Source organism: Tarenaya hassleriana, unplaced genomic scaffold (assembly GCF_000463585.1).
Source record: "Tarenaya hassleriana unplaced genomic scaffold, ASM46358v1 Cleome13, whole genome shotgun sequence".
In the NCBI taxonomy this organism is placed as follows: domain Eukaryota; kingdom Viridiplantae; phylum Streptophyta; class Magnoliopsida; order Brassicales; family Cleomaceae; genus Tarenaya; species Tarenaya hassleriana.
This window is the reverse complement of record NW_010963495.1, coordinates 3,299,848-3,322,076: the sequence shown is the minus strand read 5'-3', so window position 1 is coordinate 3,322,076 and position 22,229 is coordinate 3,299,848. Positions and strand designations below refer to the sequence as shown.

Sequence of the window (22,229 nt, the reverse complement as noted above, 5' to 3'; positions counted from 1 at the left end):
GACATCACAACTAAACAGTGTTCAACACACACGTCCACACATGTATGCAACCATCAGCGTGCCCTGTGGGATGTGGAAATGCTTCCCTTTTCGTTCAAAAGGCTCTCATTTCTGCTACGCACGCTCCCCCCCATGGACCAATTTTACCCCATGGCGTGACGAAGACGACTCACTTTATTACAAGATACACACATCACACAAACTATTACAACTCAAACAGGAAAACCCGTCCAATGAAGAGAATATCGAACCAAACATTTTTCAAAAGGGGGGGGGGGGATTTTTCTTAATCGGTGGGGCGGAATTTGCAAGAAATCTTGAGCTCCTCCGCCGGTTTTCCACCGGCAAATCCGCTGTCTACCCAGGCCGAGTAGCCTCCCCCCATGTTAACCACATGTATATACCCCTGCATTCCACACACCTACCATGATATCATCTTCTTCTTTGTTTGGAATGGTTTAAATTCAGATTCCATACCTCATTGAGAAGATCAACACAGGCACGACTCGCTCTTCCTCCAGAGTTGCAACCCTTCATCATATTATATGATCAAATGCCCACAATTTAGTACTATATATATATATATATATAGAGAGAGAGAGAGAGAGAGAGAGAGAGAGAGTTCCATCCAGTAAACATTTGAACTCACAAGATTATTAAAAAAAAGAGAGGCACAAATCGGTTTTTACTGACCACAACTAAATGATCATCCTTCTTGCAGACCGCAGCCACTTGTGCAAGGAAATCAGGGTTTTTCACTCGACCTGTTAAAAAGCCAAAACAATGGAATCACATGGTATGGTTAAGAAATTCCATAGTTATGCAAGAAATTACCTTCTTCGGATAGGAACAAGTAAGGAACGTTCAAAGCGTCCTCGACATGGCTCTTGTCGAATTCTTCTTTGGTTCTGTATAATCAATCATTAGAGAAACCATCATCGTTTAGATAAAAATAGGGATTGTTGAGGTCACAGAAGAAGTTACCTGACATCGAGATAACGATGGCCAACGCTGAGCAGACCTTTGGCTGTATAAACATCAACAGTCTCAACATCTTCGACCCTATGCATGTAGCAATCTTGAACTATGAATTTCAGGTGTAAACTATATAGCTGCCATACTGAACATTATCAATCACAATATTCTCACTTCTTTCTGTTTGTTTCTCCCATGATCCTCCCAGAGAGATGATCTTCCTTCTTCTTCTTCTTCTTCTTCTGCTGCTGCTGCTGGTGGTGTGATATATGAAGCAAGCTGAAGAGGAAGAAAACAAAAGTTTTTCAATTTAATAACCCATCATCCTTTTTTTTTTGTTGCAAGAGAATAACACATAAGTTGACTTTTTAATCATTTGAGAATTTTAATTGCTATCTGGAATGCCCCTCTGTGTTAGATTCCTTCTAAACCTGTTCCAACGTCAACGTGCTTGAGTGGTGGATATCACGACAAAGTTATTAAAGCTCTGACTTTTTTTTTGGACAAAATACGATACAATCTCCAGTGGAAAGAAGGAAGCGATTGAGGTTGAGAGAATAAAGTTGGAACTGCTTAGATCCAGAAAACCATCACAATGTCAGATAATTTCGATTGCTCACCAAAAGTCAACCCTTTTCAATGAAATAAGTTTTCGATCATGTGCAGAGAGAGAGAGAGAGAGAGAGAGAGAGAGAGAGAGAGAGCCAACCTGGTCGATGTTCCTTTCCTTGCTGAGGCTATATCCTATATGTCGCTCCCCAAAAGCAGAACCTCACTCTTCAAAGATCCAACATTGGGAAGGGGATACCTCCGTGCGATTTGTCTAAATCACCCTTGGCCCTATAAAGGCCCTAAACTCAACAGATGTGGGCCAGCCCACTTTCACTAAATACAAGGGAGATGATGCTCCTTACGAATGTTTGTGGTTCAATTGAAATAAACGCAAAAGATGAAGCCCCATAAAGGAAACTAAAATATAGAAGGCTAGGCCCATATAAATACACACTACGCTTCGGGACAGAAGTTTTCCCCACGACGCTTCTCTTGTTGCAGCAAAGATGGTTCTCGAGGTATCTCTGATTTCCTGATTTTGAGTATTTCCATCTCTTCTTTCGTTTCTGCCTTTTATGATCTGTGATTCTCTCGTTTATTTTCGTTTCGTTCGATGGTTATCCGTATCGTTCTGCTCAGGCAACTATGATATGCATCGATAACTCCGAGTGGATGCGTAATGGCGACTATTCGCCGTCTAGATTGCAGGCTCAGACGGAGGCTGTTAATCTTCTCTGTGGAGCTAAAACCCAGGTGAATTTTATTCAGCATTTTCTCTGTTTATGATTAGGGTTTCCGTTCCGATTTGCGCTAGATTTCATATCGGATTGTGATTTGGGGTTTTGATGCTTGAAATTTCAGTCGAACCCGGAGAATACGGTCGGGATTTTGACAATGGCGGGGAAAGGAGTTAGGGTCTTGGCTACTCCAACCTCGGATCTTGGCAAAATTTTGGCTTGTATGCATGGTATGCGCCTAAGATCCGATGGATTTTTTTTTTTTATGTATTTCGGTTCAAGACTTTGTGTGGTTTACCTTGCTTTTTTTGGTTCTGCGTTGAATTTGCTCAACTCGTGTATTCTACATGGTTTTTGGGTCTTCTATTTCTGGGGTGTTTTCTATGCTACCTGAATTTGGTGTTTTCTAACATTCTTGATACTGGCTTTGCTACATGCACCTGTTTCCAGGTCTTGATTTGGGAGGAGAAATCAACTTGACGGCGGCTGTCCAGATTGCTCAGCTGGCTCTTAAGCATCGACAAAACAAGAATCAACGTCAGAGGATCATTGTTTTTGCTGGAAGGTACTGAGTTTGTGTAAAGATTGTTTTTTTTCTTGTGTAATTACTGCTTGCTGATTTTCATTTTCTCAATCTCAACTTTGGTTGTAGTCCCATCAAGTATGACAAGAAGACACTAGAGATGATAGGGAAGAAGCTGAAAAAGAACAGTGTGGCTCTTGACATTGTTGATTTTGGGGAAGATGATGATGATGAAAAGCTACAGAAACTGGAGGCTCTCGTTGCAGCTGTTAATAACAATGACTGCAGCCACATTGTTCACATCCCGCCTGGTGCGAATGCTCTTTCCGATGTCCTTCTCAGGTACCCCATCATGTTTTATGGTTTCTAACCTTAATGATGGGAATCATGTATTTTTTTTAAACATTTAAGAAATTGAGTTCGAGAGGCATACATATTGTCATTGCTATAGAATTTGCAATATGTATCATGCGCATCGGCATTTAGCAAATAATGATTTTATCTGTTTATGGTATCTACAAATGTTTGTATGTTAAATCTTTCTGGAACTGCATGACTTTTGAATCTCATCCAGCACACCCGTTTTCACTGGAGAAGAGGGTGGAGGTACTTACAATGCTGCAGCGGCGGCAGCTGCAGCTGGTGGGGATTTCGACTTCGGTGTGGATCCAAATCTTGATCCGGAGCTGGCTCTCGCTCTGAGAGTGTCCATGGAGGAGGAGAGAGCTAGGCAAGAAGCTGCAGCTAAGAAGGCGGCTGAGGAAACAGTTCAGAAGGACAAAGGAGGGGACTCATCTTCTGTACCACATGATACAGTGGCTAGGAAAACTGAGACAAATGCTGAGCCAATGGTGGGCTGCTAATCATTATGCACGTTGTTATGTTCCCATCTTTAACCTAATTTTAATTTACTGTAATTGGCGGAGACATTGGTTTTGTGCCTATTTTTAACTATTAAATTTGTCGCAGGATGAGGACAAAGCGCTGCTGGATCAGGCAATTGCTATGTCTGTAGGCGATGTTAACATGACAGAAGCGACTGATGAAGATCAGGATTTGGCTTTAGGTAAGTGCAGCTGGGTGTTGCTGGTTCTAAATTGCCATAGGCAATCGCTTAGGAACTCTAAATTAAGCCTTAATTTAGGGTGGTATGATGCATAGTGACAGATTTTACCCTGTTTAAATGGGCAACAAGAAAAAAAATTGTCTTCAAGTCCTAGTTGTGTCTTTATGGGTTCTTAAAGCTGCTTTAACATAAGAAGAAGATGAAGGAAAAAACTTCTGGCGGCCAGAAGCCCACAGCTCACAATCACACGGTTTTTAGATTTTTAGGTTTACCTAGGATCAAGGTCAGTGGCATGATTCAAAACTCAAAAAGCCAAAATTTCTCAGAATTTTGAACCTCTCAGTGAAACTGTCTTATTGGTTGTTAGTCCAGCGTAACATCTGGGCTTATAATTTGTTTTTCTCCATGTAGCTCTGCAAATGTCAATGCAAGGGGATGCCCAAGGCTCTGGTGGACCCACAGAAGCCAGCAATCTCCTTGGTGATCAGGCTTTCATATCTTCTGTCCTCTCATCCGTAAGTCATTCAGGACAATTCAAAGTTATTTAACGAGAGCAAGAGACCATTTGTTCTAATTCTAATTGGAGGTGCAAATTTCTACAGCTTCCTGGAGTTGACCCAAATGATCCAGCTGTGAGAGAGCTGCTGGCCTCTTTGCCAGATGAATCGAAGGTCTGTTGTCATGAAACCTGTGCTATGGCTTTGTTCCCTCATCTGTTCAGCCATTATCCATATGATATGCCGTGATCTATTTTCCTTCTCGTACCAGAAAAGCCTGATTAATCATATTTGTTTGCTGTGTGCTATTTCCAGTCTCAAGAGAAGGAAGGCAGTAAGAAACCTGGTGATGACAAGTAAAAAGGTTGTGGTTTTCTGCTATCATTCTCATTCAGGGCCATATTCTCTTGGGAAAAAAAAAATCTAGCAGCTTATTGCCTCGAAGCAGAAATCCTGTATCAGCAAGAATATGATTGAACGAATGGGAAATTGAAGCTTGTGTTTTGTGTTCCATGCGATTTATGAGAGGAGGACGGAAAATGGGTGCGTTTAATTTTCTGTATGACAAGGCAAATTAATAGGCGACTTTGTTGCTCTGTTTTATGACTAAGGCAAGGGCAGGTGCCTCATGTCCTTATGTTCACTTGTTGCCATTGTTATTTTGGCCTCTCCTTATTCTCCTCACGTCCCTCAATTCCACTTCGTGTTTTTCGTTGTCTGGATACCCTAATAGGAAAAGGGGAGTGGCCATTCGGCATTTGGTATTGGGTTCACTCGACTTTGGGGTGCTACTGTCGTAACAAAATTTGATGCCGAGATTTAAGTATCCAATTTGTAGCAGTGAGCCTTGTAGATTTTACAAAAGACAGGTTAACCGAAGAAACAGCCATTTACAGTCATCAGCAAAGGCTTTTTCTCTCTATTTCCAGTGTTGTGGCTTAAGAAGCAGTTCGCCACTCGAGCTCGAGTTGGATCCTTCCGTTCTTGGAGTCGATGAGGTGGAACTTGTCGTTGATGCGTTTGTTGTGAACCACATCCCCCAATTGAATATGCACATACCCGAGTGATTCCTGCGCCTAGTCACACACCCACCCGCTCGCTTACACAGGAGTTCCATTCCAAAGCCACAATCACAATCACAATGGTATCACCTTTGGATGCAGAAGCCCTATCCTTGTTGATGTGCTGACAACTTCAACGTGCATTTTGTCACGGACCGGAGGCTCTTCCAGCATGAACGTGAACTCCTCTTCCCACCTCGGGTCTCTGTTCTTCTTCACTTGCTGTGTTGTATCAACCACACAACTTATAATATTCTTATCTCACACTAGTTCCTCAGTGACGAAATTTCTCTTCTTTCACGGTTTCTCATTATGCTTTTCCAAAGACCCAAATATTCATCTTTTAGGTGATTTGGGGAAGACAAATGTAACCAACAACTTTATCTCGTCTGACCAAAAAAATCAAGAAACGATGAGAACATATGTATGAACACATGCTTACCTCAGTTCTCTTCTCTTCCCCCTCTGAAAAAGATCCGAACATACGGTTTGGTATGGTGCTTTCCTTCAACGTCCTGAGCTTCATGCACGATCACAACAAAGAGGCCCCCAGAAGCCGGAGTGCCTTCTGGAGCTTTTTGCACAGTCTGTCTCTCTTCGAAACCTTTGGGCATTTCATCCTCAGAGAAGGGCTTATAAAAGAGTTCAACCTCCAACTGCCCACGAAACTTCTCTGTCTGAGCCTGTGCTTCTTGGCTGGGTGCCAGAGTCTTACACAGATCCAACTTGAAGGTTTTAGGCTCCTCAGGTGTCAAATCTTTCAGCGGTAGCACATTCATTCCCATCTTTCCATGTTTGCCAACCTTACAAGAGAAAGACGGGCAAGGTTTTCAAGGCAGAGAAAAACGAGTTACGAACATGGGAGATTCTAGCCAGTAGTAGCAGCTTACCTGTTCCCAGTCATAGACATTGAACTCTAGAACCTGAGTCTGAAGATCCCTAATAGAGAATTTGAACTCCTCATTCCATTCAGGATTCAAGTTTTTGTGTTTCACAGTGGTCTTCTTGGACAGAACCTTCCTCAACCCTATTGCCCTGATGACCTTCACGTGGAGAATTCCAATGGGCCTTTCTGTAGGCTCTGCATGTTAAAAATTAAGTTTGCTAGGTTACGAAGAAGGTTTTGAACACAAAACATTCATAGGTAATGCAAGAAAAAGGAGGAATGGCCTACTTTGCTGGGTCAAGAATTGGAACTACGAGGGTCTTCGGCCAGAGATACATGTATGCCACTTGATCTTTAATGAGCTCCTGAAACAGTCAACACGACGACAATGAAACTGCCACGAATGAAATTCTGAGCGTGCAATTCTTGTGACGATTCATTTTTCCACCCACTTCAATAAATCAATTTTTCTGGATGAAAAAATTCAGATAACTGAATCATGAGGGAAAAAAACCATATAAACCTAGACAAATCTGTAAAAGACAGGGATTGACATAAGATCAGCCCCATAAAGTTCAGCCCAAAATCAACATGTGGCTGCAGAGAAGCGAACAACAGTCAATGAGCAAGTCTACCAATATAGAAACAAAAGCAGAATAATTCATGATAAATAACTATCTTATAAAGAGAATGTGTTATGCCGCAGACCTTTTCCATGAGAGACACAAATATATTGGCAAAACAAGGAAAACTTGGGACCAAAGGCTTGCGAGTGATACGAGGCTCGACAAAAACTTGGAGATCCACCACCTAAAAAAGTTTCCTCGAAAGCTCGTGTCTTAAAGTGGCAACCAGTACATGATTTTTTCACAAATTTTCCTTGTTTTTTTTTAAATGTTGTGGCTGGATATACTATATTACCTGAATTGTTGCCTTCAACCCATATGCCCTGACAGCAATTGCTACATTAGGATTCGCACCCCATTTGATGCAAGGTTCCATAATCAACTCCTTCTCTTCCGTGATGTAAACTTTCATACCTGAAACGAGATACAAAGACACTTGTGAATCTCTCAGTCAATTCAATATTATCTTATGCATTAGTATGTGCTCCCAGTTTTCCGTCAAGAACAAGAAACAACTTTTCCTTTGGCTTCTAGTTGCAATGTGAAGGAAAGTATGTTCAGGGAAAATATATTGCTAAGTGCTTGAAATGTTGAAGGTAAAGAACTTAATGTAAATGTTTCAAATTCAACAGAATCAATCTTGTATTTGGGTATCTACTATCTGCTCCTCGATTATTGGCTTTGCTATGTTTTTGGCAGTCTCACAAATGGCCTGCTCACCAAAAATTCAGAACTCAGGAAAGGAAGAGAAGAAGTGAACTTTCAACAGAATACAAGAGTAAGTTGATAAGCAGAGAACCTTGTCAAGAAAAGGCCACATGTACTCTATGAACCTGTTTAACCAATCAATCTGGTTAAAACAAAAGAGGGACAAAACGTCAACCCTGAGGCAGTAGAGAGTATAGAGAAGAATGGAAATTGCATCACATACACGATCGAAATCTGGATTTTTCACCCATAGTGTATCTCCGGAAGCATCCGTTGCATAGCCTTAGGGTCTTGTTCAGCTAATGGGCGAATTTCAGGATCCTAAAGCGAGTGAAACATAACCAATCAAAACCCCTCACAAATTTAGGCTATGGACATTCAGGTAAACGCAGAGGCACATGCATAGAATACACAGAACGGATGAACGACAAATACTCTAATGGAAAAAACCAACCTTCACGTCGCTGGGTTGCAACTTGCAAGTAGATGAAAAGAAAATACCCAACCACAAGCCCCATCGAAATTCCAACTCCAAATCCGCAAAACCCTAGTATAGTACTGAAGAAGCCCATCTCGATTTGGTTTCTGAACAATTGGAACTTTCACGGGATCACAGACAAAACCCAGATCAGGAAATTCTCCTTCCTACGGCCAAGCCGCCTACATTTGTTAAACCCTTTCCTACAGCAATCCGTAAGAGATAGGGCCCAAAGGTCGCAGCTTTCGCAACCGATCTACAAGTGGAAGTTCAACTTCACAAGGATTGTGAGATTTACGGGCATTGACGCTGACGAAGTCGCGCAGGTGTCCATGAAATGGATTCGGGAAGCGCGGAAGACACGCAAAGCATTGATGTTCCCTTCCGGGACTTTCGCCTCAGATTTGCTCGTTTCATTATTGGCTCTGTATTTTCTTCATAATTTGTATTCGACCACGCAACTTTGCAAATTCATTTGTAGGTCATACATGACATGCCGATGGCATGATGGATCATATTCCTTAGTTTCCTTCCCAATAAATGAATCCAGTAATTCTCAATTAACAATAATTTTCTCATAAATTTTGTTTTTTTTTCTCTCTATGTTATGAATAAATGCTCTGTTTGGGAAAATGAAGAAGAGTTTTTATGGTAGATACAGAAACAATTTAACTGCAAATAAAAAAGGAACAAACACGTAGCGCATCCAAACCATTACTTGCAAAAGCCGGTCGAAGAAAAGAAGGAAGAAAACGATATCGTATTCGCATCTATATATTGAGGAAAGCCCCTTTCTCACCTCCTTATTCCCAAACGATTAGGGTTTTCTAATCGCGTTTCTGCAATCGTCTCGATTTTGGTCTGCTATTCTGTATTCCGGAATTCCATTGCTTTCGAATCATAAGGTGTTGGAACAACTAGGTTCAGGTTTGGCTTCGGATCAGGTTCCTTTTGGCGGTGTCCTCGGTCGGTGGAGCTGTGCGATTCCGGAGGAAATTAGGGTTTCTGGACTTTGGCAAGGTTTTCTTCCTCCGTGCTTGTGAATTTTGGTGAGAATTGGTTAACTTCTCTTTGTGGGTGGAAGAATCCGTGTCGCGTGTGAGATGCGAGTGAGTGTGCGATCAGAATCTGTCTGATCGAGCAAATCCCACACTTGGGGTTCCTTCCTTTGTATGGAAACTCGGAGCCGCAAGCGGGCGGAGGCCTCCACAACTGCCCCCTCTTCTTCCTCGTCGCCCTCCGGTCCCACCACCCGCAGCAAACGCGCTCGTCTCTCCTCCCCCGCCCTGCCTTCCTGTGCTACCGCCTTAACCACCACAAGCACCCGCTCTCGCTCCTCCCGCTCCTCAGCTACTGCTTCTGCTTCGATGGACACATCCACGGAGTCCTCTGGTTATCGCCGAGGCGGCAGAGGTAACAGGGGTAATGACAATAGCAGCTCCGATAAGGGAAAGGAGAAGGAGCATGAAATCAGGATTAGAGATAGAGATAGAGATAGAGATAGAGGCCGAGAGCAACTTAATTTTGATACCATGGGTGCTGGTGGTAGGAGTGGTGGCGAGGACGATGACAATGACAGTGAGGATGGCAATGTGGGATTTATGCATCCCAACATGAGTTCTGCAAGTAGTGCACTTCAAGGGTTGTTGAGGAAGCTTGGAGCTGGACTGGATGACTTGCTTCCATCATCGGGTATCGGATCAGCCTCCTCTTCCCACTTGAATGGGAGGTTGAAGAAAATACTCTCTGGTCTGCGCGCGGATGGAGAAGAAGGGAAGCAGGTCGAGGCTCTAACCCAGCTTTGTGATATGCTATCCATAGGGACTGAAGACTCTCTGAGCACGTTCTCAGTGGATTCGTTTGTGCCAGTTCTTGTCGGTCTGCTTAACCATGAGAGCAATCCCGATATAATGCTTCTTGCAGCGAGGGCTCTTACCCATCTATGCGACGTTTTGCCTTCATCTTGTGCTGCGGTTGTGCACTACGGTGCGGTGTCGTGCTTCGTTGCTAGGTTGCTTACCATAGAATACATGGACTTGGCTGAACAGGTTGGTTTTCTTTTCATAAATTCAGTTCTCTTTGAACTTAGGATACTAGATAGAAATCTGGGAATTATGAAATCCAGTTAATCGAGCTTGCCTAAAATTAAAAATGAGAATTGCATCGCATTGCAGAATTTGCTTATCAGTTAATATTATATCTCTTTTATTGATTATACTCTAGAAAAGATACTTGCATTAGATTCAGGCGAGGCTTTCTTTCAAACTTTGCATTTGCCTGAGGTTGCTACTCATTTCTGGTGGTTTTTTATGCTTGACTTTTTACTTGTATTTTGGACGGGTCTACAGTCATTGCAGGCTCTCAAAAAGATATCTCAGGAGCACCCTACTGCGTGTTTGCGAGCTGGTGCTCTCATGGCAGTGCTCTCTTATCTCGATTTCTTCTCCACTGGAGTTCAGGTGAATAATTTTGTTGTTGTTTTGTTTTACTTTATGAACATGCACAGGCAATACTTGTACCTGGGAAAATGTATCTAATTTTTTTGTTGACTTTGTTGTAGCGTGTGGCACTGTCTACTGCTGCAAGCATGTGTGAGAAGCTTCCTTCTGATGCGGCTGATTATGTCATGGAAGCTGTACCATTGTTGACAAACCTGCTTCAGTATCATGATGCAAAAGTAAATGATGTTCTTGCCCTTCCAAATGAGATTATGGAGTTGGCGCTTTAGCCTAGTTTCTTCTGACTTCCATTCAAATGGTGGCAGGTGTTGGAATATGCTTCTATTTGCCTTACGCGGATTGCTGAAGCGTTTGCATCATGTCCCGATAAATTAGATGAACTATGTGATCATGGGCTGGTGACTCAAGCTGCCTCTCTTATATCAATTAGCAGCTCAGGAGGTGGGCAAGCATCTCTTAGCGTGTCAACTTACACAGTAAGTGTTAATCTATTATTTTCTCTTCTGTGTTCAGTTGTAGGATAGAATTTTCACTTTCAACACGTGCAGGGGTTAATCCGATTGCTTTCCACTTGTGCAAGTGGATCTCCTCTTGGAGCCAAAACATTGCTTCTTCTTGGTATTAGTGGCATTCTCAAGGATATTCTGGCTGGTTCTGGTGTCTCTGCAAATGTATCTGTCTCTCCAGCATTGAGCAGACCCGCTGACCAGGTACGGGTGTTGCTTGATATCACATTCTGCTCCATTTTATTTCTGTTCCATGTCTGGCTTATAGATTATTGGATGTGGAGCTGACACGGACGCTTCATCCATTTAGAAGAAACTAAAACGAAATTTATGTTCCTTCAATTTGCTTTGTTCAGTTCTTCTGGTTTTCGGCCTATCATTCACAAGTGCTATAAATATATCTGGAGATTTGCGCTCGTTGTGTCATTTCAGTCTTTTAGAGTCTAACTTCTGGTTATGTTGGTTAGATTTTTGAGATAGTTAACCTGGCGAATGAGCTCCTCCCTCCATTACCACAAGGTGTTATCTCCCTTCCAGCTAGCTCGAATATTTTTATGAAAGGTTCCGCAGTCAAAAGATCTCCTCAAAGAAATTCTGGAAAACAAGAAGATACAGAAGAAAATGTTCCAGATGCTTCACCTAGAGAGAAATTACTGGATGATCGCCCAGAAATTTTGCAGCAATTTGGGATGGATCTTCTTCCAGTTCTAGTACAGGTAATTTTGCTGCATTAGCAATGTCATGGTGCACAAATCACGTGAACTGTTGTGTACTTACAAATCTTTGTTATTTTTAACAGATTTATGGTTCTAGTGTCAATGGCTCTATTCGCCATAAATGCCTCTCTGTTATTGGAAAGTTGATGTACTTCAGTACTCCTGAAATGATTCAATCTCTACTTGGTGTTACAAATATATCAGGGTATGTTGGTTGATGAACTCAGTCATGTTTGCTTCTGAGTCTCTGACTTATAAATGCGTCTGCTTACTGGATTGTTTTTTTCTATTTCCCTTGGTGTAGCTTCTTGGCTGGTGTCTTGGCGTGGAAAGATCCACAAGTCTTGGTTCCTGCCCTCCAAATTGCCAAGATTTTGATGGAAAAGCTTCCCGGAATTTTCTCTAAAATGTTTGTTAGGGAAGGGGTTGTTCATGCTGTCGATCAGCTTGTTTTGGTTGGTAAACCAAACTCTCAGGCTTCTCCTGTCGACAAGGATAATGATTGTATTCCTGGTTCTGCGCGATCAAGGCGCTACCGGCGGCGGAGTTGCAATGCTAATTCTGATGGAAATTCATCTACTGATCCCAAGAATTCTGCTTCAATGAATGTAGGTGCATCCCACAATTCGATGGATACTCCTACAGCCAGCTTCATGCTGAGGGAAACTGTTAGCTCATGTGCTAGAGCTTTCAAAGATAAATACTTCCCATCAGATGGAGGGGATCTTGAAATTGGAGTTACAGATGATCTTATACATTTAAAGAATCTTTGCATGAAGCTAAATACTGGTATAGATGATCAAAAGGTGAAAGCAAAGGGAAAATCTAGGGCTTCTGTGCCATGTCTGGGTGATTTTTCTGCCAGCAAGGAAGAGAACTTGATTGCTGTCGTTTCTGAGATACTCGGGGATCTAAGCAAAGGGAATGGTGTGTCTACGTTTGAGTTTATCGGTAGTGGTGTTGTTGCAGCATTGCTCAACTATTTTTCGTGTGGATATTTTTCGAAGGAGAAGATCTCTGAAGCTAATTTGCCTAAACTTCGCCACGTAGGGCTCCAAAGGTTCAAGGCTTTCCTTGAAGTTGCACTTCCTTCTAATGTTGATGAGGGAAAGATTCCCCCAATGACTGTTATGGTTCAGAAGCTTCAGAATGCGTTATCTTCGATGGAGCGTTTTCCAGTAGTGCTTAGCCATCCCTCAAGATCTCTAGGTGGAAGTGCCCGCCTCTCGTCTGGCTTGAGTGCTTTGGCTCACCCTTTAAAATTGCGACTATGTCGTGCCCAAGGAGAGAAATCTCTACGTGATTACTCATCAAATATTGTACTTATAGATCCACTGGCCAGCATAGCAGCGGTTGAAGAATTTCTTTGGCCCCGAGTTCAGCGAGGTGAATCTGGTCTAAAGCCAGTTGTGGCTGCTGGAAATTCTGAGTCAGGGACAATGCCTGGTGGTACCGGTGTTTCATCACCATCATCTTCCACTCCAGCTTCAACCGCTCGTCGCCATTCTTCTAGATCTAGATCAGCAATAAACATAGGTGATACACCAAAGAAGGAACCATTGCATGAGAAAGGCATCAGCTCTTCTAAAGGAAAGGGCAAAGCTGTTTTGAAGTCTGCTCAGGAAGATCTACGAGGGCCACAAACGAGGAGTGGCTCTCGAAGGAGAGCTGCACTTGACAAAGATGCACAAATGAAACCAGTTAGTGCGGACTCGAGTTCTGAGGTATGATTCATTGTATTAGTGGTGAGATCATCTTTCATGAAGTTTGCTCAGCTTCCTTGTTTGGCAGTGCACATTTCTACTTACATGTACTTATAGATGTCAATTATCTAGTTCATAGTTGATTGGGAATTTGGGAGTGCTGCCACTAGTTCGACTCATTTATATTGATGAGGATAGAGATCTTGGGTTAGTCTTTGTTGGCGTTGGAAATAAAATTTGGCTATTAATGGTGGTGGTAGGGCTGCTTTGCCTCTCTATATCTAATTTTGTTTTTCGGGTGTTTTAGTTTTGGTAGTTATCACTGTTATTTTCTATCTTTTTTTTTTTTGGTTCTTTGTAAAGTGCTTTGTCGTTTGTGTTGAGTGTTATCGGCAGGACCTCCTTCTCATTTGTTGTTTACTTGTATACTTCTTGGTAGGATGAGGAATTGGATATGTCTCCTGTGGATATTGATGATGCATTGGTGATTGAAGAGGATGATATCTCTGATGATGAAGATGATGATCAAGAAGATGTAAGTTGTCCTTTGTCTTATGCCCGCCATTTATATTATGTTGCGCTACCATTATTCTGCTGACATAAATTAATTTGCTAGCTGTATGAATTACAATCACTTGCATTATATTTCGGTTGCAGATGTAACTACCTTGTTGATAAGAATCTGTATTGGTTTTTTGTGTTAAATGTATACTTTGTTTTCTACTATATTCCCTTGAGCATATTTTCTTCATTTTCAGGTTCTTGATGATAGTCTCCCCTTGTGCACGCCAGATAAAGTGCATGATGTGAAATTGGGGGACTCGATTGATGATGATGGTAATGGCCATACAACCAGTGATGGTCGAACAAATCCAACTCCGGGTGCCACCAGTGGAGCAGCTGCAGCAAGAGGTTCTGATTTGACTGATACCGGCGTTAGGAATTCGTATGGTACCAGAGGTGCCCTCTCCTTTGCTGCAGCTGCAATGGCTGGGCTTGGATCTACCAATGGTAGATCTATCAGGGGGAGTGGAGATCGGCATGGGCACGCTCTATACCGTAGTTCTGATGAACCCTCTAAGCTGATATTTAGTTCTGGAGGAAAGCAACTTGGTAGGCATTTGACGATTTATCAGGCTGTTCAGCGACAACTTATGCTGAATGAAGATGATGATGAGAGGTTTGGTGGCAGTGATTTCATCTCAAGTGATGGAAGCAGATACAACGATTTTTACACCATTATGTACCAGAGGGCGGACAACCATGTGGATCGGATGTCAGTTGGCGGAGCAAGTTCTACAACACCATCAAAATCGACTAAATCTGCCATTGGTTTGAGCTCAGAATCTCAGACATATAGGGCATCTCTTCTGGATAGTATCTTGCAAGGGGAACTTCCATGTGATCTTGAGAAGTCAAATCCTACGTATAATATATTGGCATTGTTGCGTGTGTTGGAGGGTTTGAATCAGCTTGCTCCTCGTTTAAGAGCTCAAATAGTGTCTGATGATTTTGCAGAGGGTAAAATTACAAGCCTAGATGAGTTGCATACAACTGGTACTAGGGTTCCATCTGAAGAATTCATAAATAGTAAACTTACCCCAAAATTAGCCAGGCAAATTCAAGATGCGCTTGCTTTGTGCAGTGGGAGTCTTCCCTCTTGGTGCTACCAGCTGACCAGAGCATGTCCGTTCTTGTTTCCTTTTGAGACCCGAAGACAATATTTCTACTCCACTGCTTTCGGATTGTCTCGAGCATTGTATCGCCTGCAACAACAACAAGGTGCTGATGGTAGTGGGTCTACAAATGAAAGAGAGATGAGGATAGGGAGATTACAGCGTCAAAAAGTCCGTGTATCCCGAAATAGGATTTTGGATTCTGCTGCAAAAGTTATGGAGATGTATTCTAGTCAAAAGGCTGTGCTTGAAGTAGAGTATTTTGGTGAAGTTGGCACTGGTTTGGGTCCTACCCTTGAGTTCTACACACTTCTGAGCCATGATTTGCAAAAAGTTTCGCTTGGGATGTGGAGATCAAATTTTGGAGACATGACTCCCATGCAAACGGTTGGAGAAGAAAGTAAGAAGGGGAAATCATCTGCCGCTACTGACGGAGATGTTGTTCAAGCACCTCTTGGATTGTTTCCTCGACCTTGGACTCCGAATGCGGATGCTTACGAAGGCAGTCAGTTACATAAAGTAATAGAGTATTTCCGGCTTCTAGGGCGTGTCATGGCGAAAGCCCTTCAAGATGGTCGTCTATTGGACCTGCCACTGTCTACAGCATTTTATAAGCTTGTTCTTGACCATGTGAGTTTTTATTAGTGCGCTTGGTCCCATGGCTTTTGGCTTTTATTATGTTTTGAATCTTTGATAAGATAATATTTAATTTCTTCACTTATGCAGGAGCTTGATTTGCATGATATCGCTTCATTTGATACTGAACTTGGCAAGACTTTGCAAGAACTGTATGTTCTTGTTGGCCGGAAAAAGTATCTGGAATCAGTAGGTCGTGACAACTGCCATGCGGTTTCTGGTTTACATTTCCGTGGATCACGGATAGAAGACCTCTGCTTGGACTTCACCCTGCCTGGTTATCCCAATTACATCTTGAAACCAGGAGATGAAACTGTATACAGTTTTTGCTTACTTTTTACATCTTTTCTGCTATTAGTTTGAGCCTTGTTAAAGATTCCTGATGTATATATTTTGTTGCCAGGTTGATATTAATAGCCTTGAGGAGTATATATCCCTGGTTGTTGATGCGACAGTTAAGACAGGAATTGCTCGACAGATAGAAGCTTTCAGATCTGGGTTCAATCAGGTTAGCTTTTCCGGATGCTCGACTGTCTCTCTCTCTTTTTTTCTTTTTTTCTTTTTTTGCCAATTTCCTTTGGCGCCTCTTACTTCTTCAATGAATATAGAAAAGTACTTTTCAGTACGATTTGAAGTTAGCACCCCTTAGTGTTCTATTCTAGTTTACTCTTCCTGCTATTTTTGTTTGGGAGCATGTTTGCATTGAATTGCTCAAAATTAGCAGGTGTTTGACATCACATCTCTACGGATATTCACACCGTTTGAATTGGACTACTTGCTCTGTGGTCGAAGAGAGCTCTGGGAGGTGAAGTTGAACTTTCCAGTATTCTATAGTTATAAGACTTGAGGCCATTAAACTTGTGATACTCCTAAACACTTTTTCTCCTGCAGGTCGAGACACTAGCTGAACATATCAAATTTGATCATGGTTATACTGCCAAGAGTCCTGCAATAATTAATGTATGACTGATTCTTTTGAACTATTTCCCATCTCTTCTTGGTCACCATTATTATCCTCACTGATTCTGATTCACCTTCTAGTTACTGGAGATAATGGGGGAATTTACAGCAGAGCAGCAGAGGGCTTTCTGCCAATTTGTTACTGGAGCTCCCAGGCTTCCTCCTGGTGGCTTGGCGGTTCTGAATCCTAAGCTAACAATTGTTAGAAAGGTAAAGATTATATTTTGGTTTTGTTCTAACATGCCAGGTGTTGTTTTCGGGGACTGAATCCTTGCTGGTATATTCATATTAAAAAAAAATTGTTCAGTATCTCTACGGATATGCTATACTGCATTCACAAACTTTTTTTTTTTTTTTTTTTGGCGGGGGAGGGGGGGGAGATCACACCCATTTGGTTCTAAATAAACTTTGTTTGGTGTATGCTCTGCAGCACTCGTCAACAGCTACTGCAGCATCCAATGGAATGGGGGCTTCAGAGACAGCCGACGATGACCTGCCCAGCGTCATGACGTGCGCAAACTACCTTAAGCTCCCTCCATACTCTACAAAGGTTTGCTTTTTATGTCTTGTTCTGTCTGTTTGTATCGTCTTTGTTGTCCGAGTCTAGTCGTCCTCCTGACTAACAGGTTGTGCCGTGAAACAGGAAATCATGTACAAGAAACTGCTGTATGCTATCAAGGAAGGGCAAGGATCTTTCGACTTGTCTTAAATAATCTTAACCAAAGTCAGGCTCTATTCTGTATGTACATTACAAGGAAAGACACCCAGGGAGAGAGATGCTTCTCATTGATTTTGATTTTTTACTGCAAAAGGAGGCGGAGTATATGCCCCAGAAGCAGGTATGCCTTTTCTCTGCCTGCTGTTTTCTTTCTTCCTACCCTTCCTTTGGATTTGTCTTAACGCCATTGATTTTGGTGTTTGCAGGCTCCGCAGGAAGGCTTCTTCTTCTTCTTCTTCTTCTTCATCTTCTTCATCTTCTTCTTCTTCTTCTTCTTCTTCTTTGATGTACATAAGAGGGATAATTAGGGCTCTCTCTCTCTCTCTCTCTAAATGACGGTGAATTTCATTTCATTTGGTCTTTAAAACTTGAAAACGTCAACTTTGCTCAGCGCTCCTTCGTAGTCAATTTTTTTTTGTCACTTGCATAATGTACGGTCTGTTTCAGGAAATAAATAGCCCTCGCTGTAATCGCTGGTGTACCGATCTGATTCAGTCAAAGTAAGAGCTAAACAGTGTTACCATTTTTGCAGCACAAGTGATATACCGAAACTATGATTGCCTTCCGTTGCGAGAAGACCGAAACTTGAAACTTGAAACTGCGGGGCATTCAATGGCGAGTTCCTTCTCATTCATTCTTTCCAAAATTTGGGTCATCTAGAGTTTAAGTTTCCTTTTTCTATTTTTTCTTTTGGGTTTTAAAGCCAGGAATATTACAAAAATGCCTTGGCACCAGCGACTTCAAGCACTATCCTCGAAATGTTAGGGTTTTAAAAAAAATGAAAAAACACCGAAAAGATATTAATACCCATGGAAAAACACCGAAAAGACATTAATATCCATAATGAAAAAGACATGTGTCAAAATCAAATTGTAAAAGGAAAAAAAAAAAGAAATTACTAAATCAAACATTTTGAAAAGACACGTGTAAGTTTTGAAATAATAAAAAAAAAGAACGAAGAAATCAAATATTGACCAGTTTCTTTTCGTTTTTTTATCCTTGTGATTTCTCTCTAACAGACGGTGCGATTTCTTTTTAGCGATTTTTATTGCGGTTTCTTCTTCAGAATGATTTCGTCTTTATCATTTTCAGCTTTTATTTATGATGATATTTATTTATGGTTTCAATTTAAAATCACCGAAAAAGTGAGATATTTTCTTAAATTTCATGTGTGCTTTTTGGGTAAACTATTAGAGAGATAAATCCAAGTCAAATGGGTGATATTAGTGGATTTGTATAATCAGAAAAATTAGGGTTTCACTTAGAAAGTGAAATATTTTTTTTACAAAATCGATTCATATGAGTCGAGTCACGGTCACACTGTCAACATGATCGTACTAATGGAGTGGCCACACTAGTCACACTGATCGCACTTGAAAGGTGTGACAAGTTTGACTAGTCTGATAAAACTGGTCATACAGGTTTAACCGTCATGTGGTCATACTAGTGAAGTGGTCACACAACCATACAAATAAAATTGGTTACGAAGTCATGTCGTCATACTAGTCACACTGATCACACTTGAAGGGTGTGACGAGTTTGACTAGTTTGATAAAACTGATCACACCTCTCAAATGATCATATCAATGAAGTGGTCACACAATCACACTAGTTAAACTGGTCACACTTAGAGGATGTGACCAGTTTGACGAGTTTGACTAGTTTGATAAAACTGGTCAAGCTAGTAACATTAGTCCACTACAAAAAATATCATCGATTTCTAACGGATTTTCCAACGGATATATATATATATTGATACGTATAAATATACGTATATTTTGCATATATATATATATATATATATATGTATTTAGACGTATAAATATTATATATATACACACATATTGATAAATATATATATATATATATCGATATGTATAGTATGTATATATGTATACAAATAAGTATTTATATATATATATATATGTATAGTATGCATTAAGGGTGTGCTCTGGTTTTTGTACGATATTAGTACCGTATATTATTCGGTTCAGTTGGGTTCTAGTTTCGGTGCGTTTCGATTTCGTTTTTTGTTAAAAAAATTAGAGTTTCTTAAGAAAGTTTCAGTTTTTCGAAAATTTTATAAAGTTCGGTTTGGTTCAATTCCAAAAAATTTGATTCTATAAAAAAAGCGTTAACAGACAAAGAATGAATATAATTCAACAAAAAAGTCCAGTTTCGTCATATTTCCATCTTCATTGTAAAGACATATTCAGTCTCTAAAAATGGTGTTAACAGACGAAAAATCGTCTCACCATTAGACTCGTCGCACCGTCAAACCGTCACACTTGTTGCACCGTCAAACTAGTCAAACTATTGCATCTTATCGAATTTCGCAAATTTAACAATTGCAAATTGTAAATATATTGATTATCACCCAATGAATAAGTATCTTGGACTGAAACTAATCTAGATCTCTAAATTTAACATCTTTTGTTTTCTTGACAATGCATGTTCTCTCATACGAAACCCTAAAGTTCTAGTAGAGTTTGTGTAACACATTGTCTTATGGTAGAAGATATTATTTTTTCACATGAGTTACGATTAATAAAAACACGTTAAATATGTTATAATAATCCATATACACCATATTGAATCTTCAAAACATTATTTAGATCGATATTTTTTTTCACAACCCGTCTCACCATCAGACTCGTCGCACCGTCAAACCGTCATACTCATTGCACCATCAAACTAGTCAAACCCACGCACCTTATCGAATTTTGCAATTTTACAATTGCAAATTATAAACATGTTGATTATCATCCCAATGAATAAGTATCTTGGAATGAAACTAATACTAGATCTCGAAATTTAACATTTTTTGTTTCTGCAATAGGTGATCTTCTTCGAATCTGTGCGAGTTCCACAGGTGGTTTCACGCTGCGAAATTCTCCACAAACCTCCTAAGGTTGATCCTCTTCGATTTCCCGAGCTGATTGTGCCTCGGTTCCCCCCGATTTCCTCTCTTTTCCTCTGTTTTTCGAAGGACCAGTCTCTAGGTTACAGAATGGTGATCTTCACCTGTTGGAGCCGGTTAAAAGCCCGATTCTGGGGAGAGTTCAGACCCGAAAATGGGGCAGAGGGCCAGTCCATTCACGCACTATGCGATAAGTGGCAGCCGACGGCGCGTGGGTCACATTTGTCGCAAAAAAATCGTGGTCAAAAGTGGAAGAAAATCAGCGTTTTCCGGCGTTTTCCTCCCCATACCCTAGACCGTTCGGTCTGGTCTAGACCGTTCGGTCTGGCTTGTGAACATGCAGACCGATCAGTCTGCACTCTGGTCTGATCGGTCTTGGCCAATTTTTCGTCTTTTCTTCGCTTTTTCCCTGGACCGATCGGTCTACCTCTGGACCGATCGGTCTAGACCATTTTTCATTCGTTTTTCGACGTTTTCGACGTGTTTTAGTCCCACTTGTCATTTGATTCGATGTTTATGCCAATCACCTTACATGGATTTATCTTATTCGGAAATCGGGATATTACAAGCTGACCAAAACAGATTTTTGGTCTGCTGACGCCCGCTTCGGTCCGACTGAGTGTTCTGGTCCGGCTGACCACATTTGTCAGCTCTGGACCATACTCCGTTTCTTCCTCTCTGTCCGTTCCTTTGGTCCTATGTGGTACTTTCTCTCGGACTAACTTCTGGTCCGGCGGACTGACTTCTGGTCAGCCCCGTCAGTCCGCCGGACCAGCCTTCCATTTCTTCTTTCGATCCGCCTCTTCTTCCCTTAGGTCCGTCTGATGGGCTGAGTAGGTTGGTCCGACCCTGACCAGATTTTGGTCCGGCAGACCAACTTCACTTTTCCAATCTTCCCTTTTTTCGGTCCGTTCCTCTTCGTCTTGGTCCGACGATCCAACCCTGGTCCGGTTGACCAGTTTCTGGTCAGGTTCGGACTGAAGATAAATTTCAACATTCTTCTTCGCTTATTTTTCGATCCTTTTTGACGTTTTCCGGCTTCGTACTCTTTTCCATTTTATTTTTCACTTCCATTCATGAATTATTATACGTATTTATTTAATTATTTATTCTCGAAAATAATTAAATATTTACTTCGGGATCCAGGGTATTACACCGTCAAACCATCAGACTCGTCGCACCGTTAAACTAGTCAAACCGTCGTACCTTATCGAATTTCGCAAATTCAATAATTGCAAATTGTAAACATATTGATTATCACCCCAATGAACAAGTATCTTGGATTAAAACTAATCCTAGATCTCTAAATTTAACATCTTTTATTTTTTTTGATAATGCATGTTCTCTCATATGAAACCCTAAAATTCCAATAGAGTTTGTGTAACATATTATCTTAGGGTAGAAGATATTGTTTTTTCACATGAATTACCATTAACAAAAACGCGTTAAATATGTTATATATAATAACTCAGATATACCACATTGAATCTTCAGAACATTATTTAAATCGATATTTTGTTTCCACAAACCGTCTCACCGTCAGACTCGTCGCAACGTCAAACTAATCAAACCGTCGCACTTTATTGAATTTCATGATTTTATCACGTATAAATTGGAAACATATTAATAATCACCCCATAAAACAAATATCTTAAGTTGAAAATAATCCTCTCTCTAAATACGATACTTTTTTTAAAATGTACGTTTTTTCAACGAAACCCTAAAAATTTAATACAAATGTAAATATGGAATGTATTAATACAATATCTTTATTATGTCATTACAGGAATACAAAATTTCACTCATACGTTTGTGACATTGTTTTC

General features: G+C 41.0%; 3 protein-coding genes and 1 pseudogene across 4 annotated transcripts; 2 read left to right on the top strand and 2 right to left on the bottom strand.

Moving 5' to 3' along the window:
- Positions 1-4: 4 nt before the first annotated feature.
- Positions 5-1,773, bottom strand: LOC104807820 (rhodanese-like domain-containing protein 19, mitochondrial). 2 transcript variants are annotated; one of them, XM_010533243.2, is made up of 7 exons: positions 1,685-1,773; positions 1,150-1,254; positions 985-1,062; positions 835-908; positions 694-764; positions 478-531; positions 5-406 (listed from the first exon to the last, which is right to left on the bottom strand). In XM_010533243.2, exons 2-7 carry the CDS (start codon positions 1,170-1,172, stop codon positions 287-289), a joined length of 420 nt encoding a protein of 139 aa, XP_010531545.1. In that variant the 5' UTR covers positions 1,173-1,254; positions 1,685-1,773; the 3' UTR covers positions 5-286. The 2 variants fall into 2 exon arrangements, with proteins under 2 accessions (XP_010531545.1, XP_010531546.1); XM_010533244.1 differs by lacking the exon at positions 1,685-1,773 and adding an exon at positions 1,407-1,573.
- Positions 1,774-1,953: 180 nt separating this feature from the next.
- On the top strand, positions 1,954-4,953 carry LOC104807816 (26S proteasome non-ATPase regulatory subunit 4 homolog). Its single transcript, XM_010533238.2, has 10 exons — positions 1,954-2,045; positions 2,167-2,280; positions 2,389-2,494; positions 2,715-2,829; positions 2,917-3,129; positions 3,362-3,638; positions 3,757-3,853; positions 4,265-4,368; positions 4,456-4,524; positions 4,666-4,953. The coding sequence occupies exons 1-10, from the start codon at positions 2,034-2,036 to the stop codon at positions 4,708-4,710; spliced, it is 1,152 nt and encodes a 383-aa protein (XP_010531540.1). The 5' UTR covers positions 1,954-2,033; the 3' UTR covers positions 4,711-4,953.
- Positions 4,954-5,129: 176 nt separating this feature from the next.
- LOC104807814 lies at positions 5,130-8,629 on the bottom strand (annotated as a pseudogene).
- Positions 8,630-8,832: 203 nt separating this feature from the next.
- Positions 8,833-18,006, top strand: LOC104807813 (E3 ubiquitin-protein ligase UPL3). The gene is made up of 18 exons (XM_010533237.2): positions 8,833-10,157; positions 10,458-10,568; positions 10,670-10,786; positions 10,874-11,044; positions 11,117-11,278; positions 11,542-11,790; positions 11,874-11,995; positions 12,095-13,514; positions 13,933-14,028; positions 14,252-15,799; positions 15,896-16,120; positions 16,209-16,313; positions 16,530-16,610; positions 16,697-16,765; positions 16,847-16,975; positions 17,196-17,315; positions 17,409-17,604; positions 17,690-18,006. Exons 1-17 carry the CDS (start codon positions 9,282-9,284, stop codon positions 17,472-17,474), a joined length of 5,667 nt encoding a protein of 1,888 aa, XP_010531539.1. The 5' UTR covers positions 8,833-9,281; the 3' UTR covers positions 17,475-17,604; positions 17,690-18,006.
- The last annotated feature ends 4,223 nt before the right edge of the window (positions 18,007-22,229 follow it).